This window comes from Callorhinchus milii, unplaced genomic scaffold (genome assembly GCF_018977255.1).
Source record: "Callorhinchus milii isolate IMCB2004 unplaced genomic scaffold, IMCB_Cmil_1.0 Scaffold4, whole genome shotgun sequence".
Classification (NCBI taxonomy): Eukaryota; Metazoa; Chordata; class Chondrichthyes; order Chimaeriformes; family Callorhinchidae; genus Callorhinchus; species Callorhinchus milii.
The window spans coordinates 5,595,912-5,608,612 of NW_024704745.1; the positions used below are offsets into that span (position 1 = coordinate 5,595,912).

Sequence of the window (12,701 nt, forward strand, 5' to 3'; positions counted from 1 at the left end):
CTGGGCAAAATACTGTTGCCATTAGCAACCACTGCAATTAAAATAAAATGACTAGGGTTGTTTCAGAGGAGATGCACATTCCAAGTGAGGCGAAGACATTTCTTCCCACACAGAGTGGCGAGAATGTGCAATACACTGTCCCAGGAGATGCAGAATTGTATTCAGATGGAGGAGATTCTAGATGCAGAATTAATTCAGACATATAAAAGATGTATTTGGATACTTCGGTAGTAAGAAGTCAGACAAATTCAGCATCACTTTCCATGAATTATGCTCTAGCCTTCAGCTATATGCCTCATGAACCAGGTCACTCTGTTTCCTGCCGACGCACACTGCTGCCAGTTTCAGTGATCTTGCCATTCGTATCCCCAAACCTCTCTCCTATATGGCGTCCTGTACATTATTTATTCTCCTTTCACCAATCTAAATTACTCTGAATTTGTTAGACCAACTGCTTAATCTATCCAAATCCCTCAGCAATTTAAGCGCTCTGAGACGATATCCCGCATGAAGGGCGCTATATAAATGCAAATTGTTATTGTCGTTTGTTCCCTGTTAATTGCAACTCCTCCAGTTTAGTATCATCACCCTAGCTTGGTTTCATTCCCATTTCCAAGTTATTTACAGTGTAAACAATAGTAATCTTTGCATTTGGCACAGCATTTTTACACTGCCAGGTGTCCCAAAGTGCTTCACAGGATTTACTGTGGAGTGACTGTAGATTTGTAGGTGAACATGGCAGTCCAATTGAACATGGAATGTCCCACAAACAGCCATGGAGTGAACGATCAATTTTATTTGAGAGATGATTGGCCAGGACACCGGGAGAAACTTCCTTCTTTTTCAAATAGCGCCGTGGGATATTTAACATCCATCTGAACAAGCAGATGGGACCTCGGTTTATCAGCTCATCTGAAGGATGGCACCTCTGACAATCCAGTGCTGCATTGAAATGTCAGCGTAGACTTGGAGTTCAAAGTCCCAATGTGAGGCTCGAATCCACAACCTTCTGACTCTGAGACAATAGTGCTACCAACTGAGCTAGGCTGACCCCAGAATATAAAGAGATATACAAGGACAGAATGAATTGTGAAGCCTGTGGACAAGCTCTTCAAAAAGGGTTTCATGAACATCCCTGAATAGACATTTCCAGCACCAACAAGCTCTAAAATATCAGCATCCCAGAACTGCTCAAAGCACCTTGCGATGGGAACAGGTTAGCACTTCAATGTGTACACCTCTTGTCCTGCTCCAGAACTACAACTGTTACAAGCTGAAGTTTGCAGAAACGCCATTAATGGGTACAAAACTTTTTTGGGTGTCAGCCAGGTGTCTGACACATGCAGAAACCCATCACCATGTGTAAGAGTATCCAAACCAAACTGAGAACTCCATGCATCCCACCTACATGTCGAAATTCCAGAGATGGATTGTTAGAATGGCATGTGCACTCTCTCCCTGAGGGACGCATCCTGCTTAGCTAATTCAGGAAGCTATTAGACGCAGGTTGGCAGGAGCCAAGGCTTGGGGACCACAAACACTTCCAACAGATACTGATTGAACATCTGCTAATGCTACTCTAGCTCCCTCGCAGCGTCCCGTGTCACTGACTATATTGCTACTGATGTCAGTCCAATTCCCTCTTCAAGTTCAGATGCAGTGATTCGTCCCAGATATAATAATAATAAACCTTACAACTGATACAGCGCCATAGCCTGTCATTGAGATGTCTCAATGTCCCTCACAGGATATATTGTAAAGTGAATTGACTGTATATATTGTGGGTGAAACGCAGCAGCTAATTGCGCACAGAAGGGACCCACAAACAGTCGTGGTTTGAGTCACCACCAACTTATTTATTTTTGAAGGGATTATTACCCCGGAAAGCAATCGACTTACAATCAGGTTCCTACTTACTGCTAGGTAAAAAGAGGCTTGTGGAGTAAGGAAACTTGCCTATGGTTTTTCCCTGACCGTGAATCTAACCCGGGTCCTCTTGCATGCGAGATGAATGCTCTAACCAATATGCCGCAGGAATCCAGTTTACAGAGCGACTGGGTTTATATGCAGCTAATGCCACACGAAAAACAACATCTGCCCTGTTGCACCACTATCTTACCTGTTGCTCCTCCGGGTAGGAATCGAGGGTAATTGCCTGTGTTGCCATCATGGTTCTGTGGCGAGCTGCAACCTTTCACATCATGAGAAACACATCAAGAGCCCTGAAATGAAAGGAAAATTGCCATTTAGTTTGCAAGTCCATTTTTCACATCCTTCATCGTCTAAACTGGATTATAGACGCTGAATACCCTCGCATGATACCAGTTACTCTGGCTCAGATACCAGATATTGCACAGCCCGTGCCCAGGAAAACTGGCTCAGATATCAGAATAATGTACTCCTATCCTCCCCTCAACAGTGGAGTCCTGTAGCGTAGTGGATAGAACACTCGTCTCACAAGCGATAGGACCCGGGTTCAATTCCCGAGCAGGGTGAAACCTTAGGCACATTTCCTTACTCCATTTGCCTCTGTTTACCTAGCAGTAAGTAAAAACCCAGTTATTAGTTGATTGTTGGATCGCTTTTTGGGGATAATAATCTCTCCTCCAGTAATAAGAACTCAATCCACGACTGTTTGTGGGACACTGCTGTGCGCAATTGGCTACCATGTTTCAGCCACAAAATATATTCTGTGAAGCGCTTTGAGACATCTCAATGCCGTTCCAAGGCACTATATCAAAGGACATGATATATCAAATGCAAGGATTATTATATTATTTAACAGCAGACTTTCTCTTCCCCTCTCCCCAGCTCCATTGTTATGTGTATCTGTATCCTGCCTGCTGGTTTCTATCCCAGTGTTTTTCCATTATTTTCTATACAGTATTAGATCCTTTCATTGCCTTGTCCAATACTCCAGGCCTCTGCCAGCCCTGCTCTAAGCAGCTGCTTTGAGGAGTAAGGGGTTCTTACGCTGGCTGCGTAAAATAGCTTGAGGGCTATTTTTGAGTTGCTCTCTAGATGTATGCTGAGCGTCCAGCTTAGGTAAGCCAGTTATTATTAAAATAATAAATCTTACATTTGATATAGCGTCTTATCATGTCATTGAGAAGTCTTAAAGTGCTTCACAGGATATATTGTAAAGTGAATTGACTTTTGCCCACTAAATATACAGTCAATTTACTTTACAGTATATTCTGTGAAGCACTTTGAGACGTCTTGAAGACGTGATAAGGCACCATATCATAAGTAACGATTATTATTATATTTTTGTGGGTGAAACGTGGTAGCTAATTGCACATAGCAATGCCCCAGAAACAGTCGTAGATTGAGTGACCAAATTTTATTATTATTATTTTAAGGGATTAATACCCCAACAAAGAAATCCGTCAATCGACTAACAACAGGGTTCCTAATCACCGCTAGGTAAACAGGTTGCCTAAGGTTTCGCCATGCCCGGAAATCAAACCGGGTCCTCTCGCTTGTGAGGAGAGTACTCTAACCAATACACTACAGGACTCCACCAATACACTATGGGACTTCAGATAGTTATGGGAGAAGCACATCATTGTCAGCTCAGTCTGCACACACACACACATGTATCTAAGATGTATGAAGAAGTTCCTCCATAACCAAACAGAGGCTGATTGTAGCCCCGAGTCCCACCCATATTGACCCATCTTTTGCACAGATCTATCATTGGAGCCGTGTTTGCTTTAATTCCACTGCCTTGATCGCCTCCCCAGCAATTCCTTTCAGCCGTTCCATCCTGCCACTAGCACCCTGTGCTTAACGTTAATCCTGATCAGCCCACTCTCCGACAGCAAGCATATTGAGAATAAATGTCTCACTTCCCATTGGGCTGGAGCCTGATCCTGAATGACATCTGCTCAGCGCTTCATGCTTCCAGCTCCTTCCTACTATTGGGAGAAAGGAGGCTTAAAAATAAAAGTGAAGACAGCCATCTTAAGCAGCCTTTACTCAGCAAAGCAGACGCTTTGAGCAGGGCTGGCAGAGGCCTGGGACATTGGACAAGACAAGGAAAGGAACTAATACTACAGGTGGAGTCCTAGTCTATCGGTTAGAGCACTTGCCTTGCATACGAGAGTACCCGGGTTCGATTCCCAGAATTCAAGTAAATAGGAACCTGATTGTTAGTTGATTGGCGGATCGCTTTCCAGGGGTAATAATCCCTTCAAAATAAGTAATAATTTGGTTACTCAAACCACAACTGTTTGTGGGACATTGCTGTGGGCAATTAGCTGTCCCGTTTCACACATTAAATACAATCAATTCACTTTACAGCACATCCTGTGAAGCGCTTTGAGATGTCTCAACAATGTGATATGGCGCTATATCACATTCAAGGATTATTATTATACTGTACAGAAAGCAATGGAAAAACACTGGGATAGAAAGCCTAAGAGAAATTTATTAAGAATGCACCTGTGAGCTGCTTCCACTCAGTTAGCAGCCAAGTACCCTGGGTCTCCAGAGCCCTAGGTGCTTACTTGGAGACCTTAAGGGACTGGGGGAAATGAAATGCCCTCTGTTCTGGGGAGAGGGAATACATAGGGAGTGGGAGGATTCCCTACCCCCAGTGACTGGTCTGCCCTTCCAGGTCCTGCCGATGAGCCAAGCTGGGGCTGTTCTGTCATCAAAACAAAGTCATTCAGCCCATCACATTATATTCACAGTAACCTAATACAGTTCATAAATAGGCCATCAGCCCATCCAGTTCAGCCAGTGTTTATACTCCACAGGGAGGCCCATCTTAGATCCTATCCCTAGTCCTATATCCTGGCTTTTTCCTCATGTCCCTAAACTTTATTCTCCTTCAACCACATGTCCACAGTCTTATTTTAAAACATGCACACAGTTGTTGCCCCAACAACTGATCAAAAATTCCACACTCGCACCATTCTCTGTTGGAAAAAGTTCCTCTTCATCTCTGTTCTGGACCTTCCAATTCTGATTCTAAAACTATGCCCTGCAGACTCTTCCCCCTCACCCATAATCTTTCCTAGTTCACACTAGCTAAGCCTCCCATTAGCGGGGAATCATCCCACTCAGCTCCGGTTAACCTGCAAGCCAAAGTCCTAATGGGCAAGGTTTTCCTAGCTGGGACAAGCAGTGCGAGAGCTTACTTGTCCCAGCTAGGAAAGTGATATCAATGGCAACCTGCACGGTTTTAGCTGCTTAGACACCAGGAGTTCCCCCAACGCTTTCGCCAACTTGCACCTAATACTCTCCGGAATTAGGTAAGGAGAGTGTGTCGCTGCAGGGAGAGAGTGTGCATTCTATCCCAGCAATCTACCTCTGGAATTTCCACGTGTCGGTGGGATGCATGGAATTCTCAGTTTGATTAGGATATTCTTAAGCACGGTGTGATGGTTTTCCCCATGTCACACTCCCGACTGACCAAATAAAAACTATCATACCCCCTCTCAGTTTTTTTCCTGTGCCGGAAAGCAGGGGAAGGGCTCCACTTCCTGTGGCTTCATTGGCCAAAGATCTAATAACAGTCAGTTCATCTCAAGTTAAGCATGGAATTAGTTATTCTTCTGTCACTGTATTTGCTGAGCAATAGATAAGAGTCAGAGTTTGAGGAGCTTTGCAAGAGGTCATTCAGTGGAGTCCTGTAGCTCAGTGGTTAGAGCACTCGCTTTGCGAGCGAGAGACCTGAGTTCAATTCCAGGCAGAGGGCGAAACCTTGGGCAAGTTTCCTTACTCCACACAGAGCCTAATAATAAACCCTCCAGAAACAAAAACAATAAATCTACGACTGTTTGTGGGACATTGCTGTGCGCAATTGGCTGCCGCGTTCGCTCACAAATACACAGTCAATTCACTTTATGGTGTGTTCTGTGAAGCGCTTTGGGACGTCCTCCCGACTTGAAAAGCGCTATATCAAATGCAAGGATTATTATTATTCTTCATTCTAAATTCACACTGTCTGGGCACTGATTAAGATTCCAGCTCCAGTTCATCAAGCTCCAGTTACATCAGAAGCCTGGAATATCAGAGACATCCAGACACATTAAACAATTTGAGACTTCACCCTCAGACGCATTATTTGAAGTACTGAACCACTGTTGTTCCCGGCGTCAGGCATGATGCGGGCTGAATCACGAGTGGCCCTGAATGACTGAACATTTTACTCCAGAGTTCACACTGCATCACACAGATCAAAGACCATTACCTCAGCTCTCACATGAGGGAGAAAAGGCAAATGGCTCATGATCAGATAAGGCTCTGAAATGAATTTCAACTTTTGGTAAGAAGCTTTTCAGTTCAGTCGTGAGGAGCTTGCATCTCACACCCTAGCACCACGACCACACTCGCCGGACAGCGTCCAATGTCAGTATTAAAGCGCCAGTGACGTCTGGCAAGCTTTCTCGTTGCTTGTCCAGCTAGGACCACCCTACCTGTTAAGGCTTTGGCTTGCAGGGTTAACAGGAGCTAAGTGGGAGGATTCCTGCCCCCAGTGACTGGTCTGCCCTTCTGGGTCCTGCCGATGAGCCAGGCTGGGGCTGTGCTGTCATCAGCAGTGCCCTGGAATATTGCGGACCCGCCCGGCTCAGAAACCGGACCACTGAGACCGCCACAGAGGGTGGACTTGATTCCGACATTCCGTTGTCAAGCATATCACCTCGGAGCCAGTTCAGCTCTTACCTCCCCACCAAGGAGGATCACCAACACATCACGATGCCCTTCCTGCCATCAAACAGTACAAGCTTTGCTCCAGAACAAAAATTCAGCGACAGCTGTTCCGTGAGCAGATGTTCAAACCAATTTTAAATCCTGTTTCGAACAAAGCAACTCAAAACACAAGACGCTTTATGTGATGAAATTCTAGCATTGTTGCTCGATTTATACAGCAACTGTTTACAGGTCCTACAGGCCTCGTTAGATGACAGTATTCTAGGTACTCCCCAGGGAACCAAGTTACTGATCAACCACAAAACCCAGGGCCTCATGCAACCAACATTTAGAACAATAACACACACAGCAGCTAACTGTTAGAGAGCTTGGAACGTGTAATTTAATGTACTACAGCTGCCAGTTGAACTCCAAATCCACTCGGCAACTACAGAGCTCTGGAGAGTTGAACCCTTGCAGTTTTTCACAATAAAGCATCTCTTCTGTCTGTGTTTGATGTTACGAGTTTATTATGAAAGATTCTGTACAAACACCGATCGTATTGCAGATTACAAATCAGGGCTTCACTTTGAAAAGAAAGCAGCTTCATGACGAATTTTGTAAAACCACTCAGGATTTAAATGGGAGTATTAGAGGAAGTAAGAGGCAAAAGAAACCAGGCAGCAGTAAGTAAAGAAAGGATTCAGTTATGCCAGCAGTGGGGTGTTAAGAGACCATGTGCTGTAAGAATCATTTAGGAAGACTTATGAAGGAGATAACAGATTCTATTCACATCAATTTTCTCAAAACTGGTCAAGTTCCAGATCCAGTAGTTTTTTGGCCCAGCAAGGTTTAACACAAATAATAGCAGTGTGAGTATTACAGACAAAGGAATCAGAGGATACAAGATTTTAAATAATAATAATTTGATCACTCAATCCACAACTGTTTGTGGCCAATGCTATGTGCAATTGGCTGCCACGTTTTGCCCATAAAATATACAGTCAATTAACTTTACAGTATATTCTATGAAGTGCTTTGAGACGCCTCAACGACATGATAAGGTGCTATATCAAATGCAAGGATTATTATTATTGTGAAGATGAAGCAATTGAAAGAAGCAACTCTATGGTGTCCTGCCGCAGGGCTAGCACTGCTTCAGGTTACTTTGAACACTAGTCAAGAGCAGAAAATAAGTTGTCTAAATTCGCATTAGCAATCTGTATGGATTTTGTAACAATTAGAAAAAACATTGATAAAAAACGTTGAATAGATTAGGTATTTTGTGCTGATTTATAATTAAAACTAAATTGGTATTTTAATCTATTTGGCTCAAATCATAATTTTATGGTTGTCTTATGTGAATGTATGTAAAGTGGTGGGCCAGGGAATCACAACTCCTTGTGTCTCCTTGTGGCTGAACTGATTCCACAGTGACTTGCTAGGCCACAGAATGTCGGAATTGGGTCAATCTATGGTGTTGGCCGATGTAGTCCAGATCTTGATCCAGCCTGGCTTACCGGCAGTACTTGGAGGAGCAGACCAGTCACTGGGATCAGAAGGTCTTCCCACTCAGTTCCCGTTAGCCCAGCAGACAAACCCCTAATGGCAGGGAGAAGGTTTGCCAGATAGTGCTCTCAATGGCAAACTATGCAGCTTTAGCTGGTTATACTTCAGCAGTTATCCCAACGCACACTCTGGTATCTGGCTCTTGCCTACCTGTGCTAATATTCTCTGGAATTAGGCGAGCATGAGTGCACATTCCTTTGCAGACATGTGGAAATTTTTATGTGTAAGTGGTGTACACATGTGATACTCTCAAGTCTGATTTGGATACTCTATGCATGGTGATGGGTTGCTGCATGCATCAGACATCAACTGGCCAAGGATAAGAGGGGTTTCAGGATATAGAAATGCAAAATTCTCCCTCTAGGGTCCTGCTGTCAGCTTTGAGGAAAGAAAGTGAGCTAGTTCCTGAGCTATACAAGTCTGAACACTTCATCCCTGCCCCCATGCACAGATTCCTCCTGCTTATGCTAAAATTAGTTTCAAGAGTTTAAAAAGCTAGAAATGGGCTTCCTTTGCCTTAGAATTTCCAATATATAGGCCAGACATCAATTACCCCCCTCCTTCACTTTATGCTGTCTCGAACCCTGGGACGCTTCTAATCTTAAATAACAAGACTTGCTTTTAATACAGCACCTAATCCATCCAAAAGTCTCTTGGCGCTTCTCAAGGAATTGCTGTCAAATATAGTGAATCTGCATTTGTGGATAAGCGTGGCCACCATTCACATAGTAAGGTCCCACAATCATCCATAATAATAATCCTTGCATTTGATAGAGCGCCTTATCAAATCATTGAGACATCTCAAAGCACTTCACAGAATATACTGTAAAGTGAATTGACTTTATTTTGTGGGCAAAACAAGGTGAGGTGAATGGCGAACATATCTGAAGGATTGTGGCCAACATACCAGGAGAAGCAAGCCCCTTTCTCTTTTCTATTAGTGCCATGGGATATTTAATGAAGGAAAGCACATTCAACAATGCAAGACTTCTCCAAGCACTGCAGTATTGCGTTGAAACTCCCAATATAGGATTTGAACCCACGTTTATGACTGAGGCTACCTACTGAGCCATGTGGACATCTAATCTGGGATAGAGATGCTATCTACCTGCAGTGAACAGGAAATAGTTAAGTGTCTTTGTGTTTTTGGCATAGCTCATTCTTGAACATTAAACCCAGCAAACAATAAGCTTCCTTTCCACAGAGAAGTCAACAAACGTTACCCCAAATTAAAACGTATTAGGCACTCCAAGACTTCAATGTATCAACACCTCATAGCAGCTCAGAACTGCCCACAACTTAACTAAACACAGAACAGCCAATTATACAACATTGCTCACCAACTAATTTTGGTAATGTGGAACTTGCGCAAGTGCTTGGTTAGACCTCAGTTATTGCATATTATACAGTTTTAGCCATCTCATTTTAGGAAATACATAAAATATAAAAGCAATGGAAAAGGTACAGCACAGAATAATAATGTATACACACACATTTTCTGCAAAGAAGGGGGGCCTTAAAAGTTTCCAAAGCATTGCTTAGTAATTTGTTTGTGCTTAGTGCTGTGTTGCAATTCTTTGGCTGAAGGTGTTCAAACAGATGTTCACAATATTAACAGATAGTGCCCCAGTATCTGGGCTTGGTTTACCCTGATGACATCTCTTGTGGCCAATGTGTCAAGACAGCCGCTTACTCCCCAATCTCTGGCAAATCTATTATGAATCGACCAGGACCATAGGCACAAACACACAGCATAACACATGAAGAATCTCAAGTTTCCCTTCCCAATGGTGAAGTACCTGTAGGCATCAGGACCAAGATCAGGGATTTATTGGCGTGTAGAGAAACTACCCTTCAGTGCTGTGCTCCAGCAGGATATGAGTATTTTGAGAACAGCAACTTGCATTTATACAGCGCCCTTCACCCTCTGGGCTTAGGGCAGGGTGGTCAGAAATTTTAAATACATTGGTTGCCCTAAGACGACCAAATACAAGTCCAAAAGTAGTCCGATATTATGATATTACAAAATTCCAGCAACTTGGGACGTCCTCCTGATGTGAAAGGTGCAATGCAAATATAATTTGTTGTTGTATATGGGAGGAGTCAAAAGTGACTAATTTAAGTTTAGTGCTTTTTGAAACTGTAAGAAAAAAAGAAATAAAAAGGCCCCAACATTTTGCAGGTTTAAATTAAACCATCTAGGACCAACTAGTGACTATCCTCTGGGTGGGGGGGGGAGGGGGATAGGAGCACCTCCTTGGGTATTGAACTGGCTACAAGGTGACATGCCTGGCAATGAAATGCCAGAATCGAGGCGGCCCTCTGCGGCGGCCTGATTCGTCTGCGGGAAGGGCAGACCAGTCACTGGGATCAGGGAGTCGTCCCACTCAGCTCCTGTTAACCCTGCAAGCTTAAAAACCCCGACAGGTGGGGTGGTCCAAGCCTGGACAAGCAGCGGGAAACTCTGCCAGACAGTGATACCGATATCAAGCCATGTGCGGTTAAAACTCCCAGCAGTTGCCCCCCAACGCACACTCTGGGGTCCCCCCCCCCCCAGCCTCATCTCTTGCCAACCTGCGCCTAATACTTTCCGGAATTAGTTAAGCAGGATGCGTCCCTCTGGGGGGGGGGCGATAAGAGTGCGCGTTCCTTTCCAACAATCCACGTCCTGGGGTTTTCCACGTGGGCGCCTGGAATTCCCAGCTCGGACACTCTTTTAATCAGGGCGACGGGGGTCTCCGCACACGTCCAGACACGCGGCTGACCAACCCCCCCCCACCAAAAAACAAGCAAGGGATTTGCCCGCTCCCCCCCCACCCCACAAATTATTTCACCCTGGGGTGGAGGGGGCGCCGCGCGCGGTCAAAAAAATTATTTGGTGCTTTGTGTTTGGGAGGGAGAAGAGAGAGGGGGAGGTGGGGGGGCAGTCGGGAGGGCTCGGGCGGGCGGGCGCTCTTTTCCAGACAAAAAAAAATTCCGACCGCGACCGCCCGCTGTGCTCCGAGTGCGCCATTTTCCGTCCAATCAGGCGCCAGCAGACAGGGCTCGAGGAGCGGGGGAGGGGGGGGGGGGGGTGAGTGACGTAGACACAAACGGGTGATGCGCGCGACTGCTCGCGTGCGCGCGCCCGCCCGCCCGAATGCGTGACTACGCACGGCCCGACAGTTGACGTTCCCTCGCGTCGTCGTCGTCGTCTTCTTCCTCCTCCCTTCCTTCCTTCGTCCTCCACCCCCCTCCCCCCACCCCTCCCTCAACTCACTCACTCAAACTCTCACAGCCACAAAACACATCGCGTCGCGGCCCACTCCACTCCCCCCCCACCACACACACACACACACACACACCCCCCCCCTTCTCGCCCCGCAACCCAAACCGCCGCGCTCCTCCGCTCGACGGACAAAGAGGAGGGAGAGCCGCCACCGCCTCCTTCGCAGCGCTCCCTTTTTCCAGAATGTTCGGCGAGGAGAGAGAGAGAGAGGGAGACGGACGGTGGTGGTGGTGGTGGCGGCGGCGGCGGCCGGGTTGGGGGGGGGGGAGTAGAAAAATAAAACGTAGGAGCGGCACCGACGGACGGACCGGAGCCCAACCGTCGCGCCGCCTGGGCTTTTTTTTTTGGACTTCGACCGGATACTCGGGATTCGGTGAGCGGGAACGGAACTGGAGGAGGAGGAGGGGGGGGGGGGGGCGAGAGCGGCGTGAGTGACAGCTTACCTTGATGCCAATCTTCATCAGACTGACAGGCGCTGCAGCAATCAGCCCCACGTAGGCGCGGCGCGTCAGCACGCCGCGCGCAAAACTCGGACGTGCGTGGCGACGCGCGCTTAATATTCACGAGGAGGCGGTGTCTCCGCGCGCCGCGCCCCGCCCCGGCCCGGGCGCTGCGCTTGAGCCTGCGCACGTCGCCACGCGCGATTAATATTCATGAGGCAGCGCGCGCTGATTGGTTGGGGTGGGCGCGTGACGTGTGTGGGTGGCGGTGGAGGGGGGACGGGACGGGGGGGGACGGGGAGATGTCACCCGAGCAGCTTGACGCGGCACGCACGTACGTACGCACGCACACGCACGCACGCACGCTGCCCCCAACGACCAACGGTGATCTTGGGCTTCTTTGGGGGGGGGGCTTCTGTTTGGCGGACTTTGGGCTACAAACGGCTGACTTTGGGCTACAACCGTCGGCTTTGGGCTACCAAAGTAACTTGCAGTGGGGCCCCTTTCGCGCACAAAAACACAGCTGTCGGCACCTTCGGGGCGGTGTATCCTGGGAAGCGCCTCGAGACGCCTGGATGACGTTGATGATGGGGCCGTGGCGGCGGCACGGTTTTACGATTACAATCCCCGGAGGGGTCCGGTCGGCAAAACGCTGCCCCGATGCCGGAAATCTGAGAAGACAAAAGCAGAAGGCGGCTGCGGCGTCGCTGATGGGTGCTTCAAATAGTAGAAAATGGCATCCTGTCGGCGGGGGGGGGGGTGGGGGGTGGGGGGGGGGGGGG

The 12,701-nt window shown here is 47.0% G+C and overlaps 1 protein-coding gene across 2 annotated transcripts in view; it reads right to left on the reverse strand.

The window, feature by feature from the left end:
- The window catches only part of LOC103188724 (homeobox protein PKNOX1), a 30,135-nt gene extending 18,147 nt beyond the window's left edge, over positions 1–11,988 (reverse strand). The window contains exons 1-2 of one of the 2 annotated variants that reach the window (XM_042334324.1): positions 11,923–11,988; positions 2,120–2,222 (exon numbers count right to left, since the gene is read on the reverse strand). In XM_042334324.1, the coding sequence (XP_042190258.1) occupies positions 2,120–2,170 (51 nt within the window). In that variant the 5' untranslated portion in view covers positions 2,171–2,222; positions 11,923–11,988. Of the gene's footprint in view, positions 1–2,119; positions 2,223–10,010; positions 10,029–11,922 lie in introns of those variants that run through there. The other variant, XM_007908802.1, reaches the window with a different exon arrangement.
- Positions 11,989–12,701: the final 713 nt, after the last annotated feature.